Raw genomic sequence first — 22,095 nt, 5'->3', positions numbered from 1 at the left:
CAGCACAGTGTACACATGCAGTCGTCTGTATTTAGTTAGCTTTGCGTGTGTCTTCATGTCTTTTCTTCTCTATCTGTTCCAGGTGATAAATAACGGGCCCAGCCGGCTGCCAGGCTCCACTGTTGATATCAGGATACCCAACCGGCTGGCTGGCAATGGAGCTGATATGTTCCACATTGTTGAGACACAGGTGGATGGCGACAGTGATTGAATTTCCAGACCAAACCATTGTTTGTTTATTCACCTACAGGCAGCCACATCTTTAGTTCATTCATCCAGCTCATTCTCTGTCTGACTTCTTCTGGTGCCGCAGCTGGGTGTGAGGCGAAAAGTCAAACTGTTAATGTTGCTACTGAAGCTAGCCAATCATTTGGTTTCACAACATTTTGCATTTAGATAAAGGAACACAATATTCCCAGATGGTTTGGATATTTTCTTAACCCTTACATTGGCCCTTTCATTGAGGTAGATCATGGGGAGCTCAAGCTGTTAATTGTATTTACTATGAATGTGTGGGCGGGGTGACTATATCCCACCCTCCTTGAGCCCATCTGGAATCACTTTTAAGGGATCAGACAGCTTGCACGGAATGGGAAAGGGACACCTGTGGGGCAGGCTCCTGTGCTATAGAATCCCGAGCCTGGGACCACATATCAGAATGCCCTGAAATAGTCACCTGAAGGACACCAGACAGTTGCGCACTTGTATTTTATAGCAATATATTCTTTAATTTTATGTCTTCATTCATTTGTTTTGATTACGACATCCACTTCCTTGGCTGCTGCCACATGTGTTCCTAGTTTTCTGTGCAAAATCCCTCAATCTTGCCCATTTGACGTGTGAATACAGTTTTCCGGTGGGAGAATCGAGCAGGTTTAGGGCCGGTGAATCATCACAGCAGCAATGGCAGGATGAAGCCAGCGCATGAGAAAGCCCTGTAGTAAAGTGTGCGGTCAGGCGAACTGGGTGGCAGCAGAGCGCACAGGATGTTTGAAAAACGGCTCATTCATATATGGCTAATTTTCAGTATCCGCTTACAACACACAGTACATTTATTGTGGTGGGGTTTTACCTAATTTAGATATTATTTGAAAGTTGGATTGCGTAAAGCCTTGAGTGTCTGCTAAATTTATTATTAAGTCGCCTTGAGTTTTCTTGATAAATCATTGAATTGTAGCTGTATGACCCCTGATAATGGGAGCATTTCACCTCCACAGAGCTTCAGGTCAGACTGAAGAGGGGGGAAAAGGGGAAGTATTCCCTTGAGGGGGGCTGAGCTGTAAACCAGCTACCTCTAAATCACTCCATATGAGAAACCTTGTGTTTGGGAAAGCTTTCTACCTTCTCCATGGAAACTCATTTATGGGGTCAGATCATTTTAGGTCACAGAAACCTTTGTTGAGTAATTTTTGCACCTATATCATTCATTCTAACTTGTTTCTCTCTAAAATGACGTCAATTTGATGTTCTGATGCTCAATAAGGAAACTTTATCCCCATTAATGTCTTTTTCCAGGTGGCTGACAACCGAGGAAACTGTACCCCACATAGGAACCCGACACCTTGCACGATCCCCCAGGACCGAGAGAGCATCTTCCACACTATATTTGCCTTTTTCACTAAATCAGGCCGCAAAGTCTTGGTAACTATGCACCATGCTCACGTATCCCTGACAGCCAACTGGTTTTTTTCTTCTTCTGTATGTTCAACATGTTTCCTCTGCTATCTGTATCAGGACTGTGACCGGCCGGGAAGAGCTTGTATGACAATCTCCTGCAGTCTGGGGCCGCAGCTAAAAGAAGAAGCTTTGAATATAGATATACAAATTTTACTCAACACTGAAATTCTGAAGAGGGTAAGAGATGTTTGACCACCTGAATAGACAGTCGCTTGCAAGTTTTTGTGACCTTCACCATTGACAAAATGCCATTTTGGATTTTCTTCAGGATACTTCCTCTGTGATTCAATTTGTGACACGTGGCCATGTGCAAGTAAATGACAGGACAGTTGAGGTGTCCAAAGGCCTGCCAGAAGACATCTCTGTGAGTGCATATTTAACAATATAATACACCAATCACTTAGGTCTTCTACAAAGACGTAAATAAAACACTCCAAATGGTTATACAGTATAGCAGTTTTGTTAACTTAATAAGGCTCCTGGATGTAAGATTTTCAGTGTATACATGCACAGTAACATGAGATCCAAAAGATGATTTCTGTAGATTTGAATAATAAAAATGAATAACACTGCCAAAGTAGTTGGTTCTGTGTAAAAGGCAAGTCAGGATATTTTTTGGTGTGCAGTTGTATATCACTGAAATCGACAACCCAAAATAATAAACAATTGTTAAATGAACACCCCTCTGACAATTTTAATCAAAATTGTCATTATTATACTCGGTAACATTTTCATTTAATGAGATTTTTTTTCTGCATAGCCTGCAAAAGAGGCTGCTGTGACAATGTGTTTGTTTGAACTCTAATAAGAAGTGTTCACAGTGAGGTTTGTGGCTTGGCTTTGTACCTCTCGGGAGATGCATGCCTTAAAACCTTCCCGAGAATAAAAATCACTTCATGTTTTGAGTGAATTGTCCTGTTAACTAGCGACCAGTCCAGGGTGCACCCAGCTCACCTGTGACCCCAATGAGGATGAGCGCTATAGAAAATGAATGGCTGGATAGACCTTTTGAATTAATAGCCTTCATATTGTTTGTAATTTGTAAATTAAGAGTTAAAGGGGAGGCTGCTTTATGAGATATTTTTTTTCTTTTTCTGCTGATAAAATCGTCCAAATCTGCATCAAAATGTGAGCTTGCTATCAGCCGATAATGTGTTGAGCCCTGCGGGGAACAGCTGAGGCCCTTGGGTATGCGGTGGCACTTCTACTGTGCCCCTGAGCTGCCTACAAGGGCAGACGCTCCCCCCGCTTGCTGACTAACTGAACGGCTCAGAGGATCAGTCATGATGATTAAATTGAGCACCTAGGATCCTCTAGGTAGCATCTCTCAAATGATTACGTTAGTGACCAAAGAGCAGGCTTTGCTGACCCTGAGCTCCAGACATGCCAACCACCCCCATCCACCACCATTAAGTAGTAAACACGCGCTACAAAGTCTGATTTGTGGTCCCATACTGCATTACTTGCAGCTGACCAACAAGCTGGGTTTCTAATTACTCATTCCATGTAAACACACCAACATAAATCCATGATGTGTGAACTTTACGTTCAACCTCACATTCCCACAATGAGCAGATTGCATGTTGCAAGAAGAGCAATAACCAGGCTATGCTCACCAGTTGCTGAATTCTAGCACAATGAGTGGGGCCAAGGTGTTAATGTGGGGAAACTATCCAACAGGGAGATTATCTTCATTTTGTGTTCTCTCGCCATCTGACGTGTGGGGAAACTATCCAACAGGGAGATTATCTTCATTTTGTGTTCTCTCGCCATCTGACGCCGCATTTGACTTTCAAAGACCAGGCGGCACTTCATAGCCAGGCAGCTGCTCTATGACGTCGGGCCTCTTGTGTAATTGTAGAGCGTCCGTTCATGTCTGGCAAAATTGACGTATTTTGCATTTGTCCAAGATCATTTTTGCATCGATAAATAAATACATCTCATGATTTTCCATTTGATGCCTACATGCCAACATAAACACTGGCTGAGAGCTGCGTTAGAAGAATGCTATTTTTCACTCACACTAATGTAAATACATTAAAGCAATCAAAGTAATTATGTTGCTATGTTTTAGCACAGAAATATCAAAATGACTTCATTCCCAAAGCAAAAATGCTCATCTCATTGTGGTGGAAACGAAAGTAATCTTGAGAAAATCTAACAAAAATCCAAGCATTGGTAAGTGGTAAATACTGCACATGCTAAGAGAAGCTTTTGTAGTGAAGCGTTGCAGTTTGCATTTATTTAAGAAAACTGGACTTGCTGACAAAGATGGATGATCCAGGAGGTCAATGTCGTGGAAAGCAGCCTAAATCTATGAGCTGTAAAGACAAATTTGTTCTGATATATGGAGACTCCATATTTAAAAAGGGAGTGGATGATTTAGAGATATGCTGACCTAATAAGATGAACATTCACTGCCCCTTAACATGTTTGAGCATTATAGATGAAACACAGATAATATGAAGTTACATATTGGAAAACGGTGACCAAAAACATCTTAATTTATCCCCCCAAAAAATGTTATGCAATAGAGCAGCATTTCTAAATGTTTTTCAGCTCAAGACCTGAATTAGAAATATTGTTCCTCCCCAGGACCCAAAGTAATGAAAATACAGCAGCATACTGATGTAATATCAATATTGTACATTAGCTCGTGCACCATTTCCCTTGTCTTCGGCTTCACTTTTAGTACTTTGGTTCAAACTCAAACAATTGAGTGATTCATTCCGTACTGTGTAACGCAATGCAATATTTTGAATGAATTTTCATGTGAATTAGCAACGCTCTGATGTCATATCACTGGTGTTTGAGAAATCTGAAATGAAATGAAATTCCGAGTATTTCACTGAATATCCTAAATGTTATTTAAACGTCGCATCATTGACACACATGACCTTATACAGTACGTACCGTATGCATTTCTGTTACAGCTGACCTTCGAGGCACTGCACAGTCAGGAGCCCCGAGGCTATGTGGTGGGCTGGATCATCGCCATCAGTCTGCTGGTGGGGATCCTCATCTTTTTGCTCCTAGCTGTGCTGCTATGGAAGGTAAAACTACTCCTGACTGTACGTTTCGTCAAAGACTGTTATGTGTGTGTGTGTGTGTTTTGTCACTGGAGTTGTAATTCCAAGTAAGTAAAATCTCAGTCTTGAAAAAAGAAGACATGAAGCTATGAATGGGTGGGATGGGTGTGGTTCGCATGTCTGCCTCACAGTCAAAGGTTTGTGTTTGAATCTCTGCTTGGGCCTTTCTCTGTGGAGTATGCATGTTCTAGCCATGTTTGCGTAGGTTTTATTTGTTTTTTTTTTGTGTTACTCTGGGTTCCGGAGGTATGAATGTGTGAATGGTTGTTTGTCTCTATGCGCCCTGCAATTGACTGGGGATCAGTTCAGTTCAAAGCTCCAGCTCACCCTGCGACTCTGAACAAGGATATAAGCGGTACAAAAAATTAATTGATAGAATCTCTCGTGCTCTATAAATTATATGCACTAGTTTATGATATAAAACGGACCAATATACCTAAGCTAGATGGAGAAAAAAATCCAACTTGTATTTTCTGCTATAGCACAACAGAATTTCGTTTATTTATAGCATCATACTATAATTATTGTCATAAGCTAAATTAATGGTTTTGAGTTGGTATTTATTATAAACCGCGTCCACTGCAAACTACAGTATAACCACTTAAATCACGCCTGAATTTTACCATCTGCTTTTAGAACCACTTATTACAAAGCTTCAAAAGGTCACCTTGTCTATTTAATGCAATGTATTGCATTACTGCATTGTAATGCTCCTTAAAGCTTATTAAGTCAAATATTTTGCTAATGTATTTTGTTAATACGTACTGTATATGTACTGAGAACACTGCAGCAGTCCAAGATTAACAATTGTTATTTTTGACAGATGGGCTTCTTCCGTCGGCGGTACCGCGAGATCATCGAGGCCGAGCGGAACAGGAAGGACAGCGACGATAGTTGGGATTGGATGGAAAAGAACCACTGAGACTTACGGTGGTGGCGGTGGGGGTCCCTGTGGAACCAAAGACCTTTAGGAATTGGTTCGGGACGAATACAATGGCACGGGGCTCCTTTATAGCCTTGCCACCCTGGTGGCACCAGGCCCATCAAGCCTTCCATATGTGGAAGAAGAAGAATATTCTCCATATTTTCTGGAGACTTGATATGTTTCAAGGGTGGGGGTCCGGGAACTTGCGAGGTGACAGCGTGGCCTGCCAGAGGACGAAGAATTCTAATAACTTCCAGCTGCCGGCGTGGAGCTGCCGCTGTAAGGTCCGAATGTGGATACTGGTGGGCAACAAAAACCTCAGGGCTGTGTTACATAGCAACTTTATTTTTATACAATTTAAGCCATATTGTGCAAAATGTGGTCTTGGAGAGGCGTTAGGGCCATTCTAAACATACTGTCTCGAGTATGTTTTCCTAAAAGCACTGATGTCTGATACACCTGAACGCCTCAGTTACAGAAATCCTGCCCAGAACAGATTGAACATGTTCCGTATTTTGAGAATGGACAATTCTATCTTCTCATTGATCTTCCTTGAACGCTAATGTTGTCTTTGAGACACACACACACAGTTTTAAACACTGTAGCCTCTGCTGCTGTTGTAGAGTTGGCCCACAAGTGCAGTGAATGTGCTGGCAGAGGTCATTAGCAATATTAACACATTATGGGTCATGCTTTCTTATCATCTATATCAGTGTTTTCCAACATTTATTGAGCCAAGGCACATTTTTTACATATACATACAAACATACATCACCAATCAAAAAAGTCACAGAAATTGGATATGCAGGTTAATTGCCCTCTAGTGGAAGTGCTTGTAATTGCTCTGCCTGTCACTATATGTCACTGTCATAGCTAGATGAACAAAGATACATTATTTGTAGTAAATACATTTTTTTTACAGACCAATTAAGTGAAAATTGATTATTTCCCTGGAATTGGCTGGCAACCGGTTCAAGCTGTACCCCGCCTCTCGCACCGAGATAGCTGGGATAGACTTCAGCACGCCCGCAACCCTAGTGAGAATAAGCGGTACGGAAAATGGATGGATTATTTCCCGCGGCATATCGGATCTCTCACGGCACACTGGTTGGGAATCACTGATCTATATTAAATGTGAATGTTGAGTCATAAATCTTCCTGCCAGAATCTTGAGATGTGTGGCTTTCCTTACTATTCCTTTACTTGTAGTTTGCCTATTCAGTTTATAATTTCCAAGGGAAAAAACTTCCTGAAATGGCATCAGTGTTGATGACCAAGTAGTTCACGTTCATTTTCTGTGATGTTTCAAAGGAAGGACTATTTTTAAAGCGAAATGTGCTAATTATTCTCAAAATCATTGCTCAATATGTAAATTACTGACCCTGAAAATTTGTAAATAACCTCACCTAACACAACATTAGGTACACCTTTACATTCTCATTTCAGCTACTGCAGTGGAACCTCCAAAGTGGAACACAATGTGTTCCGTGATACTGGTTGTTCTAATTTTAAAACAAAGAAACAAAAATAAAATAAAGTAAATGAATTCTCTCCATGCTCAAACTAGCATCATTATAAAATCTCAATTTACTGTACAAGCGATGTTTTAATTGGGGATGTTCATGAATATTAACTCTTGAGTACTCACTGATACCGAGTACCACTAGTACTTTTGATACATAAAACTTCAATGAACACAATGAAAGATTATTGTGACCAAAGACCTTTCTTTCTTTCTGACACACATGATGATTCGGCGATTGGTCAAACCGCCGCAGTGTAGCACAAACTACTGGTGAGGAGGACGTATCCTCAATGTCAGATTTTTTTTTTTACCTAAGTATTGGTGGCTGGTATCGGCAGCTTTCATGAGTACCCGATACATTGAAATAAGGCTGGTATCAGCCCGAGACTGATCGGTACTCACCCGTCCCTTGTTTTAACACACATTTTAACATTCTTGACTGTCATAAAAATGTAACAAGAAGTTAACCACAAATAAATAAATACAAATGAAATAGTAAAGCTACTCACCTATTGAAGACGCCTGACAGATGGAACGGAGTTGGAACAGGAAGGTGCTGTTCATAGAGCAATACTGTCACCTTGGCTGTTTATAAGGATTGCTGGAATTAATAAATATGTTAATCAGTGCATTATTGTCTGCTACCTTGTGTATGTAAATAATATTTATGGAATAAAATTGCACATACAGTAGTAATTAGCCGCCAAACCCTTTTGCTCTATTTCTGGTCTATGGCTATTATTACACTTTTCCTCTTTTACGATCAGTGGTACCCTGTGTGGTGACATTATAAAAAACACAAATAAAAAGAAAAACACTTTTCAAATTATTAAAATTCTCATTAATTTGAAGTGTTGTGAGATTTGCAAGATCTGTAATTTTTCACAAACTCCAAATTGCATTCAACTTTGAGGGTTCCGCTGTATTAGAAATTCTTGCCTAATACTTGTAAAAATAAAACGTTCCACAGTGATATACTAAGAGGTGTTTCTAATATTATGGATACTTAATTTAGTTAAATAAGGGCCAAAACATCAACAAACAGCTGTCAGTATGATTAAGCGCAAATTGAACCACAATTTATAAACACAGTTCATTTTGTAAAGGCAGCATTTTTTTTTTTAGATGGATAAAATTAAGCTGGTGTGCCTAATGTTGTGTCCTGCACATTCTAATGTCTCATGTTCTAAATTCTCAATATTTTTTGACTGGATGTGATTTACAGTATGTGCGAGCTGATCCTGAATTGACGACAGCTGAGCGTATTAAGTTTCACTATGATGTTGTAGATTACTACTATATACTTCTAGTACAGTGTAGCCTGGAGTAGGAAACCTGAGCTGCATGCATGGGCCTCTCCAGCCAGATGCAAGAGTGTGATTGGACCCCCTCAACGGGTCTGTAGTGTGAGTCATGCAATAATAATAGACGCAAATAGACTACACTCCAATCATTACACATAAACAAGCTTTTCGGGGCCCATTGTAAGCCAATAGCCACGTCAGGGTAATTGCAGAATACAGTGAAAGGAAATGTATTTACATTGTTGCCCAAAATAGAACATTTTAAAGAATTTTAACATTTTAAGAGCTCCAAAGCAAACCTAAAGGTGTTACTTTTTTCCCCCCCCGAATCAATTATGCTATTTTTCATGTTAATCACTCCGTTTTTAATACCAAATCAGTCTAATTTGAATTAAATGATTTAGGGAAATGAAAGTTGCAATGCCAAAGATAAATGTATTATTAAGCTGTAACTCAGACTTTCTCCAACTGCTGTGTTGAGGCTCACTATTGTTTTGTTTTTTTTTAAACTTCCTGTTGTGTTGTATTGATTGGACTTTTCTAGGTTACCAATGAATTCCACTGGCATGACTGCATATACTGTGTACAACTTCCCATCTTCAGTCCACTTCATTGATCGTTTAAACCTGAATGCAGACACAAGCGACACTTGACGTTTTATTGGGGGCTCAATTTGAACTGTGATGGAAATGGAGAGTTTTAGTGGTTTGCTATCACCATTAGTCACAATTTTGGTGGGGTTGATCTGAATATACTACTGTCACTGAATATCGTTTCCATTATAGAATGTTTTTTTAATGGTGTTAAAGTTGTATATTTATCGAATGATAAATCATTTTAGAGTGAAAAAGCTTGGTGCTGAATGTTGTTTATAATGAAGTTGATTGGTGTTTGGCGTCCCCTACTGGTTGTTGTACTCTAAACAACCACGTTGGTCACTCTTGGAAAAAGAACCACTGTGGACCATATCATTTAATATTTTCTGAAAAACTAACTGAGGCTTATTTAAAGAGGAAGTTCCAAACATTTTTTTTTTTCATTAACAGAAAATAGTCTTTGTTGAATTGCTTACTTTTAAAGTTAGGGATTAAAACAACAATATTAAATTGATGAAAAATAGAATATTAACAATATTAACATTATAAAGTGACTTAAATATATACAGTATTTTTTAAAGTAATAAAATGTAAAAAGTAAAGATGTATGTAATAGGCTTTTTTATTATACTACTAAATTGTATATTTAAAAAAAATGGATCAAAAGAAAAAAAAATATCCAGCCAGCTTTGTAAATGAACTTAAAGATCACAAATAGTGTATAGATTTTTGGTACCCCTAAAAAACGAATTGTATCAAAAAAATATTATTTTGCTCAAGAAGCTCACTTTTCAATGAAAATTATAATTATAAAAATATTTTGCGTGTCTGTTTGGTCATGTGACACCCGTTGCTTAGAAACACTGTCATCGAGCACATGTTGCACTAGGCTCCGCTGAATTATTGACAAACTGCAAAGAACATTCCTCTTTGGTTGGACCAGCTCGAAGCACTCTGTAAGCTATGTCTTCATTACTGGACCGCGGCCTAATGAGGACAGCGGTGGCGGAGCAGGTGGTCGCCCCATTTGCATGTCACCTGTGTCACCTGGTGCTGCTGTGTGACAGCGAGGAAGATCCCGAACACTTCGACAAGCTTGAAGAGACAGCTCGGTCTGTGGCTAAAGCTACTAGCAACATGGCGGCAGTGGCCTCCAGGTGTGCATGTACATTATTTACAGCTGAGGGTTGTTCCTAATATTTTGGGTGCATTAATAGGCTTCCAGAGAAGGACAATGTTTCCGAAACAGCTCTCAGTGTGATTCAGCGCAGTCCTAGACCAATACAATAACATTGTTAAATTACTACTTGTTACACTGTCACTCAATACTAAGCATTGTTAACTTTGCGTCCATCAGCCTTTCACAACCTTTATTGAGCCAAGGCACATACAGTATTTGACATCTAAATGTCATGGCACACCACACAAGAAAAATCACAAAAAGTGCATATTGTATGCTGAAATAATGATGATCTTGTTGCAATTTATTCATGTAGCATGTACCACTACACTACCAGTGTGTTGGGAATCACTGGTGGACAGTGTATATTATTACCAATCACCTTAAAATTAACACCTATTTGTCTATTTCCAGGCAAGTCAGTGACACCGATGATGATGTGCTACGTAAGGAGATGGTCTGCCTACTCGAGCCCATCACAGTGTCAGGCCAACATGTGCTGCTGGCGGCCCAGAAGCTCAGCATCCAGCCTGGCTTGACGGCGCACAAAGATGAACTTATCACTGCTGCACAAACCGTTTTCCTGGGAGTAGTCAAAGTAAGAATGAATTTACCAAAGTGTAAAGTACACTCGTATAGAAATGCTACCTTTACAAAGACAATAATAGGAGTTATAATAGTAGTAGTAACGCAGTGGTATAGAACTGCATCGCTGGGAAGACTCAAACAAAACAAAATCAAAAAACGCATGGGAAAATGTGTTCTGGTCCATTAAAACCAAGGTCGAACTTTGTGGCCATAATTCCAAAAGGTTTGTTTGGTGCAACCATAACACTACTCATCACCATAAGAATACCACACATAGTGAAGCATAGCGGTGGCAGCATCATGCTTTGCGGCTATTTTTCTGCAGCTGGAACTGAGACCTCAGACAAAGTGGCAGGAATTCTGAACAGTTTGCAAATAGCAGCAGGTGTTAGGTAGGTGGGGGGATTGGGCGTGGGGGCGGTCGTCCGGCGCCCGTGCCCATCCTTGCGGGACTGGTCGGGGCGCTTTGGTTGGGCTGGAGACTGCCTTGGGTCCTGGGGAGTGGGTGGCATCCCCGAGGTTGGGTCCCCCACTGGCCCACCCATCCTCAATGTGCCGGCTCAGCAACTCCGTACACCAGTTGACTAACATGCATGTGATATGATGTTCATACACTAATAAGTTCAATAGACACGCTATAGGCTTTAATTGCTTGTGCTGGGCCCACTAATAACAACACAGCTTATATTAACATATCAACTCACAGGTTCTTATAGGTGTTTAGACACTAAAAAGAATCCCACCGGACCACCCGTCAGTAGCACTGCCTTGCTCATTTCCCACATCCTGTCATGCCCTTTTCTGTCCTCTCTCTTCTTGTTCTCTTGGCAAGTTATTGCATGTCCTCACCGGGTGCCCATACCCTTCCCCCAGCCCCCTCATCCTCAAATAAGAACACGATTTGACTGTTGTAGTGTTACTTATGGTCAAATATCTAGATTGTCTAACTATTCTTCTACTGTGGTTTGCATCTCTACTCCCCTTGTCCACTCTGTCCCTCTGTTTATCCCCTAAATCCCTTTTCTGTCCGGCTGCATTATCAATACACTTCAGAATAATTAAAACATTTAAAAATATGCAGAGGGAGTCTTTCAAACTTCCCCGTTACACAGCAAAACTGTTCCAGCACAAAGGCATACAGATCCACCATTCTGCAAGGCCATACAGCTGAACAGAACAGGTTAAAAGAAAAAGAAAAGAAAAAATAGATTCAAACTATGCATCCATCCATTTTCTAAACTACATATCCTGCCCAGGGTCACAGGGAGCTGTAGCCTGAAAGCCCTCTCACACTGCATTTCGCGAAGCACAACGTGCCATCAGCCAACCCATTCACCCATTGTGTAAGTGGTACTGTGGCGAAATGCTACCAAGGATATTGGCGGCGTGCGGGACTGGCACATGCTGCAGAGACTTTCTTGTGCATCTATTTTTCTTAGTGACTTATTTTGCTTTTCCTCCCTCAGGTTCTGTTAGTGCATGACAACTCTATGGTGAGAGAAGTCCTTGCAGCTGCTGCTCAAGTGTCCGAGCATCTCTCTGAGCTTGCCTCCTGCTCAGACATCCGGTCCCTGCTCAACGTCTTTCTGGTGTTCTCCGACGCCTTGCTTCTCCTCAGCCGTCTAACTGCAGAGAGAGCTGACTCCTTAAAGGATCCCCGGCAGGCCAAAGAGCTTCGAGACTCTCTGGAGACCCTAAGGATGTGCATCCCCATGATGCACACTGCTACCTGTACCACCATCAAGCATCCGACGAGCAAGGAGGCCCAAGCTGCCAAGAGCTACGTACTTGACAAGGTGAGGAGCACGGTGGAGGACATTATTAGCACCCTGAAAAGTGACTGTCAGAGAGGACCTCTGGGAGCTTGTGGTTTTTATAAAAAGAAGAGGAAAAGTTTGTCACAACTACTTGAAGGTTGGTCCAACTCGTCCGTGCTGCCAGGTAGTGACTTGGACAGCCTGATTCGAGATCTTGTCTTTCATTGTATGGCCGTGGCCAACTGCTCTCGTAGAGAGTTCCAGCAAAGACTGGTGCTCCACTGTCGACACATTCTTCACTTGTGGTCTGATATAAAACTGATCTTAAAGTCCCCAGAGGATCATGAGAGGCATCTTCAGAACATCTGCGCTTCGTTAGAGGGGCTCCTAGAAGGTCTTGACAGAGCATTGATGGCCGCCATTCTTCATCAACTTTTAGACATATTTCTGCTTACAACATCTGCATTTGAGGAACTTTCTAGAGTGGTGAGGCAAACTCTGATTGCAGATTCTTCCACAGAGAATGATCTGAGCTTTCTTCAGTCACCACTGGAAGAGTTCATATCCTACTTGGATAGAACGATCCAAGTTGCCAACTTTTTCTCTGCCGCAGCCGATAATGCAAAGAGCCTGGAGAATGTGGAGAACTCCAGAGTGTGTCTTACCAGGCTCCAAGCCCGGATTTCTCCTCTGTCTCTGGAGCTGGCTGACAACTCCATAAAAACACTTCAAAAGCTTCATGAAATGTTTCCCAAATGGGAAGAAGGGATGAGACAGCTTCAGGATGCACTCAGCGACGTGATGGACATCAGGGAGTTTACGAGTTTAGCCATTAAAGAGATAACGAATGACCGCACTGGTTGTGATGCCGCATACAGACACCAAAGCTACGAGCTCTTTAGTGAACACACGACCAACCTAATGTGTCACATGAGGCTGGTGACGCACACCCTCAGGAGGCACTTGGACTGCAGCGAGGACCCCATCTACAGGAATGGCCTCCTGGTCCTGCTGAAACAAGCCCACCTTTGTCAAAGCGAAATGGACCAATCGGTCAGTGACATGCTTTTAGGTCGTACACTGAATGTGGAGCACTATTCAACCTTTTCCGACAACGCTTCTGCTACTATTCACCATTTTAAGGTCCTCAGGGAGGGACTGGATGGCCACCAGCACCCACATCTACTCAGTCCTCTGCAGCACGGTGCCCATCAGCCTGAATTCTCAGAAGGTAAGTCCAGTGACCTGAATGAGGATCGTGGGCTAAGAAGTTTGGATTCCTCGGTTCTGGAGATGATTGAGACAGACAGAAAATGTGCGGAGGAGGAGTTAGATGGAGAATGTGTGGAATTGGAGCTGTCTCCTAAATATGACGATGATTTAGAAATAAACAATGTCTTAAAGGGGTCTAAAATGATCCAGATGCCTTTTGAATTTGAACTTTTACCCCTCCTACAAGAAGTTGTGACCGTGACTAAAGAAAAAGATGTTGCAGTCCTCAGTCGGTTGTGCACTGGTGTTCTGGAGCTATCAAACTGCTACTCCCAAGCAACGAGGCAAGCTTTAGCCATTGTGCTTGATGTCGACTGTAAGACTTTGGAACGCTTTCGGGCTGAACTGGTGTCACTGGCTCCTCTGCTGGTCCAGACAGCTCAAGAGATGGCCATGAGCTCCTTGCTGGGCACGGAGAACGTCTACAGACTATGTATACAGTTTTCTGACCTCATCAACAACATTCGCAAGGTTCTGCTGCCAGGAAGCGAACCCTGGTTTCACGTCATTTGCGCCGAGCTGCGGCGAGCTCAGTTGACTAAGGCAGATTTGAAACACCAGCTTGGTGAAATGATGAACTGCTGTGCTGACACTGTGCAACTTCTCACGTCATCACATGTGACACCTCAAAGTGACACTCAGGAGACGCTGACTCTTTTGCACAACAAACTGAACAAAGCCCAGAACAACACAAGATATCTGATAGAGTTTAGGGCCTCATCTGATGGTCAGATAGATCAGCTCGAGGGGCTGTGCATCCTTTGGGGTCTATCCATTCAGATTTTGTTCAATTCTCTGGACAGAATTTTGGGAACGTCAGGCACCATGGGCCAAAACTCTCCTCAAAAGCAACTTTCCGCTTTATCTGAGAGCTCGCTGAGAATCCAGGAGGCTGCGAGCCTCACCAGTCTAACTTGTAAAAGTGCTTTTAAATCAAAAGAGTTGACGGCTTACCAGGGGGAACTGAAGACTCTGACTGAGCGCTACCTTCAAGCTGCAGAGGACCTCGATGTAACGCCTAGTATCATGCACCTCGCAAAGCCAGAGCTCCTTCAAAGGAACCTTATAATTAAAATGAAAGAGCTCTCTGGGCTTTTGAGCAAAGCAAATACAAATTATGACACTCCACTCCACAGTATGGTCAACATTGCTCATTTGGCAGCAGCGCAAACTAAGGAGAACAAATCAGAAGAAGCACAGCAAAGACTTGAACATTCCGCTAGTTTATTTCTTGAAAATGTAAACGATGCCACCAAAAAAGCTGAGGAGAGCTTCAACTACATGCGGGATCCCCGTGAACGTGCCGACCTGCGCTCCATCAACACCCATCTGTCTTTTCTGATGTCTGATATAATCAGCCAGGTACGTCTCATGGCACAGACCTGCTCGATTAGTGACACATTCAACCTGGAGGTGAAGATTCAGTGCTGGTCAGCCAAAGCTCACTATGTGGTGGAGGAGATTAGTAAGCAAGATAGGATCCACCAGGAGGTAAAGGAGAACATCAGAGCAGGTCTTCAGGGCACGACAACAGGCGGGTGTATCCAGAATGTCTACATGACATCCAATGAAAAGAGATATAAAGATACAAATAATGCTTCTTGGCAGACACACGAAGATGCTGCAGAATCAAAGATGTCAGCGCGGATTAAACATGGATCCACAAGGACAGCGAAGGATGTAAGTATTTAGTTTTCAGGTTAAATTTGATCTAAACTGTCAATTACCTAACAGCACGGTGGATGGCTCGTTAGGACATCTGCCTCACAGTTCTGAGGACCGGGGTTCAAATCCCGGCCCCGTGTGTCTGGAGTTTGCATGTTCTCCCTGTGCCTGCGTGGGTTTTCTCCAGGTTTCCTCCCACATCCCAAAAACATGCATGGTGGGTTGATTGAAGACTCTAAATTCCCCGTAGGTGTGAATGTGTGCGCGAATGGTTGTTTGTTTCTATGTGCCCTGCGATTGGCTGGCGACCAGTTCAGGGTCTACTCCGTCTCTCGCCCGAAGATAGCTGGGATAGGCTCCAGTACTCCCGCGACCCTAGTGAGGAGAAGCGGCTCGGATAATGGACGGACGGATGGATGGATGTAAATTACCTCAAAAAAGATTGTATTAGTGTTGCACTGTAGCCTAGTGGTTAGCACATCTGCCTCCGACAGTTCTGAGCTTTGAGATTCGAATCTCCGCTCTGGCCTTCTGTGTGACGTTTGCATAGTCTCCCTGTGTCGGCATTGATTTTCTCCGGGTACTCCAGCTTCCACCCGCAGTCCCAAAATTGAACCCCGGTCCTCAGAACTGTGAGGCAGACGCTATAACCAGTTGTCCACCGTGCCGCCCCTGTACAACTCAATTGGAAAAACTAAATATTTAATATAGTAAAAATAAGCAACTGAAATAATGTGGTTGCGCAAGTGTGCATACCCTCTGATAACTGTGGATGTGGCTATATTCAGAATTAACCAATCATATTCAAACTTATGGGCGTAAAATGCCTATGATTAACCCCAAGTAAAGTATAGCTGTTCTAGTAGTATAATTCTCCTTTTTAAGTCACATCTCATACTATGGTCTGTAGAGCGCATCCACCGCATCAGAGGGATCTCATTGTTTAAAGGTATTAGTCAGGAGAAGAATCCAAAAGAATTTCCACAGCATTAAATATACCATGGAACATAGTGAAGACAGTCAACATCAAGTGTAGAATGTATGACACAACAGTGACATTACCAAGAACATCCAAAATGGATGAGAAGAAAAGATTCTGGCCAGAATATAGATGTAACGTGAACATACTTTTTTTTTTCCCATGACATAATAATTTGCGTTGTTGTTGATGGAAATGTTAATAAACCCAGAAATGTTTATTCTGTAGGCATGTTATACCTATTTCATATTTTTCCCATGTCAGGTCAGGGGCTCTGTTCAAGATTCATATCCACATCATTTCTCTGCAGGTTGTTTCTGGTTCCAATGAAGCATCTTCACTGACCTCCGGCTCCTTTTTTCTGAAGCAAGAAACTGCAAGCTGGGATCCCACAGACAACAAGATAGTCCAGGAGACCAGGAAGATGGCAGACACACTGTACAACATGACCCAGTACCTGAGGAACAGAGGCCCATTACTGGTAAGCACCACTAGACTGGGTAAGTTTATTAATTTTGCTTTTAACTATCCATCCATTTCTGTACCGCTTATCCTCACTCATGTGTGTTAAATAATCTTTAAGCTTTATTGTGCTTTTCATTAGAACAAAGAGGCGTTTGTGTGTGCAGCCAAAGATGTGATGTCAAACTGCCAGTCGGTGACCAACTTTATTCAAGTCATAGCCAACCACTGCCTGGATGCACAGTGCGCACTAGAACTGTCCCTCATAGTGGAGCAGATTCTCACCATCACAAACCAGCTCAGCATCCTTTCCAGGTCAGAATAAGTGAACACAGGTTGAAAAAAACTTAAGAGGAAAAAAGTGTAACGAGATAATCTTCTGTACTGTAGTGTCAGTTCTGTAACACTTGGCTGTAAAGCATCGGATGAGATCCTGGTGAAGAACACACAGAATCTACTCCACACAGTCCTGAAAGGTGTCCATGCCGTAGAGACTGCCTGCATCACAGTAAATAGGACAGACCTGCATTTATGTAATATGGAATTACATTAAAGGTCTATTAAAGATGTATCATTTCTGTCTTTCAGGGTTTAAAACAGCCTGAGCCAAACTCGGATGGAGCCGAAGCGACCACCTTGTGTTTCCAGTGGAAGAGGAACTTGGAGATCCATAGAGCCCAGCAAACCTCCAACCCAAAAACAGATGAGCTGGGTCTGAGGAAGATTTCATTGCACTCCGTCGCACCGAGTCTTGCTTCACCAGTATAAGATGGCTCCAACTTGATGCTTCAAAGGAAAGGTCACAATAGAGTTGTACCAGAATTTCTATCTTGAGGGGATAATCCTTCACTTTGACACTTTCAGAGAGGGAAATCATGTTTACTATTATTAATTGCGGTTGTAGTTTTGAGTCCTGTAGAAATACATAGCTTCATAGTAACAAGGTGTCTTTACACGGCCCTCTTGTGTAGCTATATAACCAACGTATTAACTGAAAGAGACTTGCACATGTATGTACTGACGAACATTTTATGTTGCAGGGTAGTGGTTCACATATCCAACTGTCAAGCAGCTGGAGTGAAATCAACTCCCACTCAATGCTATTTTGTCTGTTGTGGTGTAAACATTTAATTCATATTAAGATACAGTATATACAGTGCACTGTATTTAAAAGCTGATCAAATGTGCACAGAAAACAAAGGTCATCCAGAAATACAAATACAATGAACATGTAATTTCAATGGTTGTCAAAACAATACAAAAAATTTCCAATATGGCTTAAGTTTCAAATATGAACTCATTTTGAGGCAACGCGTCTGATATAAAAACATATGTAAAACGAGTGTTAATTACAAATGCATCTAAATACATTTAGCAGTTTAATTTAATAAGGCAAACTCACAGATTCATTAGACATGGGAAAATATCCTTAAGAAGGCCAATTCCTATGTAATTTCTATATTAAAAATAATTTTGTTTGTTTCTTAAGTAATATTCCAATTTCTTGAAGGTTAATTTTGGGTTTTAGCTGGAAGCTATAATCATCACAATTATAAAACTTTTGGATCTGAACTACAGAACAATATTCTAATTTATTGACATACACCTATTATGTGTAGTGTTAATTACAAGCTTGTTACTAGAAAATATTTTATGAAATGTTTAATGGGCATTAAAACCTGAACACGTAGACCATATAAACAGAACAATCAGTTTTAACACATTTAAAGACAGTAAATGTAGTAAAAGGACCATCTCACTTTGCAAGTATAACTATACTGTCGGGAAATACAACCCCAATTCCAATAAAGTTGGGACATTGTGTTAAACATAAATAAAAACAGAATACAATGATTTGCAAATCATGTTCAACCTGTATTTAATTGAACACACTACAAAGACATGCTATTTAATGTTCAAACTGGTCAACGTTATTGCTTTTAGCAAATAATCATTAACTTAGAATTTTATGGCTGCAACACGTTTCAAAAAAGCTGGGACAGATGGCAAAAAAGACTGAGAAAGTTGAAGAATGCTCATCAAACACCTGTTTGGAACATCCCACAGGTGAACAGGCTAATTGGGAATTGGTGGGTTCCATGATTGGGTATAAAAGGAGCTTCCCTGAATTGCTCAAGTCATTCACAAGCAGAGATGGGGCGAGGTTAACCTCTTTGCGAACAAGTGTGTGAGAAAATAGTCGAACAGTTTAAGGACAATGTTCCTCAACGTACAGTTGCAAGGAATTTAGGGATTTCATCATCTACGGTTCATAATATCATCAAAAGGTTCAGAGAATCTGGAGAAATCACTGCATGTAAGCGGCAAGGCCGAAAACCAACATCGAATGCCCGTGACCTTCGATCCCTCAGGCGGCACTGCATCAAAAACCAACATTAAGGTGTAAAGGATATCACCACATGGGCTCAGGAACACTTTAGAAAACCAATGTCAGTAAATACAGTTCAACGCTACATCCATAAGTGCAACTTGAAACTCTACTATGCAAAGCAGAAGCCATTTATCAACAACACCCAGAAATGCCGCCGGCTTCTCTGGGCCCGAGCTCATCTATGATGGACTGATGAAAAGTGGAAAAGTGTTCTGTGGTCCGACGAGTCCACATTTCAAATTGTTTTTGGAAATTGTGGACGTCGTGTCCTCCGGGCGAAAGAGGAAAAGAACCATCCGAACTGTTATGGACGCAAAGTTCAAAAGCCAGCATCTGTAATGGTATGGGGCTGTGTTAGTGCCAATGGCTTGGGTAACTTACACATCTGTGAAGGCACCATTAATGTTGAAAGGTACAAACAGGTTTTGGAGAAACATATGCTGCCATCCAAGCAATGTCTTTTTCATAGACGCCCCTGCTTATTTTAGCAAGACAATGCCAAACCACATTCTGCACGTGTTACAACAGCGTGGCTTCGTAGTAAAAGAGTGCGGGTACTAGACTGGCTTGCCTGCAGTCCAGACCTGTCTCCCATTGAAAAGAGACCCCGGACTGTTGAACAGCTGAAGCTGTACTTCAAGCAAGAATGGGAAAGAATTCCACCTACAAAGCTTCAACAATTAGTGTTCCTCGGTTCCCAAATGTTTATTGAATGTTAAATGAAAAGGTGATGTAACACAGTGGTAAATATGACCCTGTCCCAACTTTTTTGGAACGTGTTGCAGCCATAAAATTCCAAGTTAATGATTATTTGCTAAAAGCAATAAAGTTGATCAGTTTGAACATTAAATATCTTGTCTTTGTAGTGTGTTCAATTAAATACAGGTTGAACATGATTTTCAAATTGTATTAAAATTGTATTCTGTTTTTATTTATGTTTAACGTCCCAACTTCATTGGAATTGGGGTTGTAGAAAGACAAAAGGGATAAGAATTGTTGGAATTTGTGTTTCTATCAGCTCATATCTTTCTGACAAATCCACAATCAATCAACTAAACTAAATAACCACAGATGCTAACATCCTCACATCTATACCATTTTAGTGTGTATAAAGTGAATGTACATAAATAAATAGATTTAAAGCTAAATAGTGATTGGCATGTGCCACCAATATAAAAATTAAATGCAGTTTACTGGGAGAAAGGAGAAGCTGTGGGGTCAAAGGTCTTGAAGACATCTTTGAGCGTCCTGTCTTCGAGCTCCTCCTCATTCGTCTGCATAGGTTCCTCCACCGGAACTTCTTTCTGTTCTTCCGCATCCTCTTGTACCCCTGCAGAAACTAGTCCTGCCAGTTTGGCCTGCCTGGCGTCAGCATACTGCGGTCTGATCAAGCCTGCCAGAGCCTGGACAGGCAGATTATGCACTGCGTGGGGGGTGAGGATCGGGTCCTGGGGAAGTGGGGATGAACTATCGTGTGCGGTCTGATAGTGATCAGAGGCACCATCTGTGTGTTTTGTCTCCTCCAAAGAGACACGACGTTGACTTGGTGAGGTGGGTAGTGTTGAAGGAGTGTCTTTCTTCACTGGATGTTTGAGAATGCCCACTTTTTTATGTGGGTCTACCTGATCCTTCTGAATTGGCTCGGTCTGATTACGGGGATCATACAGACTGATGCCTCCCAGGATTGTCGTGGGGCTTTCCAGGATCCCCCCAGAAGACGACAGCCGAGGGGCATAGGGTGGCAGCCTCTCGGAAAGGGAGGCGCTAGTGCTGGTCTTTTGCAACCTGGGTTCCGCAACTCTTGTCTCTGCACAGGCTTCCTTCTGACCAAGCATCTTGGAGTCCAGACTCACTGTACGCTTGAGTCTGGGGTCTAAATTCTTTTGCTGACGTGGATCAACAGGTCTCTCTGTTGAGGATCCAGACGGCAGACGAGTGAGGCGCTCCTTTAAACGAGCAGCCGCCAATCTGGGGTCAGTCGGTGGAGGGCTGGAGGTGGGGGGGTGCTCCGGCACACTTGTTCTGTTCATCTGAGCATCAGCGATTAGAGGTGGCAGGGGTAAATTGATGGAGTGCTCCTGTTTGGGTATTAGAGATGGGATCAGGTCTTCAGGAGCCCAGACCACCGTTTGGGCGAAGGCCGGCCGTTGAAGCAGAATGTCCACCCGAATATGGCTGAACTGCTTCAGCTGGCAGCGGGGGTCCTGCAGCACCACACCCGGACTGGCCTCCAACGGGATGAGGGCCGCTCTCTCTCTCAGTTCCCTCTCCCTTTCATCATCCTCATCTCCAGTGGGCTTTTTTAGGCCAGTTGACTGATTCTGCTGACGGTCCAAGCTGGACTCCATAGGTCTCGGTTTCCTAGGGTCTCTGGAGAGTCGTGGATCCAAACCTGCATCAGACACCTTGTTCATATCAGGAGGTCTCTGCCGAGGGTCTGCCTTCACACGTGGGTCACTTGGGTGTGTTCTGTCCTTGACAAGTCGAGGGTCACCCAGGGGTGCTGCAGGGGCTAGTGTTGGGGTCTTGGATTGCTGCATCTCATTATGCCTCTTCAGAGATTTTAGAATGGAAGCAACACTACTCCCACCGTCTTCGTCGCTGGAATACCAGTTTGTTGTTTCATCTGAAGGAAAAAAATAAAACGAGTTGTACCGAACTCTGTGCTTTTCAAGGACCATCTT

At 42.3% G+C, this 22,095-nt stretch overlaps 3 protein-coding genes across 7 annotated transcripts in view; 2 read left to right on the top strand and 1 right to left on the bottom strand.

Moving 5' to 3' along the window:
• Positions 1–7,845, top strand: part of itga9 (integrin, alpha 9) — a 62,448-nt gene extending 54,603 nt beyond the window's left edge. The window contains exons 23-28 of the mRNA XM_061789995.1: positions 83–190; positions 1,516–1,641; positions 1,735–1,854; positions 1,946–2,041; positions 4,611–4,730; positions 5,590–7,845. Coding sequence (XP_061645979.1) covers positions 83–190; positions 1,516–1,641; positions 1,735–1,854; positions 1,946–2,041; positions 4,611–4,730; positions 5,590–5,688 — 669 coding nt within the window. The 3' untranslated portion in view covers positions 5,689–7,845. The remainder of the gene's footprint in view (positions 1–82; positions 191–1,515; positions 1,642–1,734; positions 1,855–1,945; positions 2,042–4,610; positions 4,731–5,589) is intronic.
• Positions 7,846–9,661: 1,816 nt separating this feature from the next.
• LOC133485695 (catenin alpha) lies at positions 9,662–17,991 on the top strand. 4 transcript variants are annotated; one of them, XM_061789854.1, is made up of 8 exons: positions 9,662–10,273; positions 10,711–10,894; positions 12,351–12,680; positions 15,522–15,593; positions 16,868–17,038; positions 17,162–17,334; positions 17,410–17,527; positions 17,608–17,991. In XM_061789854.1, exons 1-8 carry the CDS (start codon positions 10,080–10,082, stop codon positions 17,785–17,787), a joined length of 1,422 nt encoding a protein of 473 aa, XP_061645838.1. In that variant the 5' UTR covers positions 9,662–10,079; the 3' UTR covers positions 17,788–17,991. The 4 variants fall into 4 exon arrangements, with proteins under 4 accessions (XP_061645838.1, XP_061645839.1, XP_061645836.1 ...); XM_061789855.1 differs by lacking the exon at positions 15,522–15,593; XM_061789852.1 differs by lacking the exons at positions 9,662–10,273; positions 10,711–10,894; positions 12,351–12,680 and having other exon boundaries at positions 13,890–15,593.
• Positions 17,992–18,042: 51 nt separating this feature from the next.
• Positions 18,043–22,095, bottom strand: part of LOC133485694 (zinc finger CCCH domain-containing protein 6) — a 13,591-nt gene continuing 9,538 nt past the window's right edge. Inside the window, exon 12 of one of the 2 annotated variants that reach the window (XM_061789851.1) lies at positions 18,043–22,037. In XM_061789851.1, coding sequence (XP_061645835.1) covers positions 20,602–22,037 — 1,436 coding nt within the window. In that variant the 3' untranslated portion in view covers positions 18,043–20,601. The remainder of the gene's footprint in view (positions 22,038–22,095) is intronic. The other variant, XM_061789850.1, reaches the window with a different exon arrangement.

Source organism: Phyllopteryx taeniolatus, chromosome 11 (assembly GCF_024500385.1).
Source record: "Phyllopteryx taeniolatus isolate TA_2022b chromosome 11, UOR_Ptae_1.2, whole genome shotgun sequence".
NCBI classification, from domain to species: domain Eukaryota; kingdom Metazoa; phylum Chordata; class Actinopteri; order Syngnathiformes; family Syngnathidae; genus Phyllopteryx; species Phyllopteryx taeniolatus.
The sequence above is the reverse complement of the archived record's forward strand: the minus strand, read 5'-3'. Positions and strand labels throughout refer to the sequence as shown.

Coding starts and splice junctions, on each gene's coding strand:
- LOC133485695 (XM_061789852.1), top strand. CDS start 13,935: ATGATTGAGACAGACAGAAAATGTGCGGAGGAGGAGTTAGATGGAGAA. Junction 15,594..16,867: donor CCACAAGGACAGCGAAGGAT/GTAAGTATTTAG, acceptor ATTTCTCTGCAG/GTTGTTTCTGGTTCCAATGA. Junction 17,039..17,161: donor GGAACAGAGGCCCATTACTG/GTAAGCACCACT, acceptor GCTTTTCATTAG/AACAAAGAGGCGTTTGTGTG.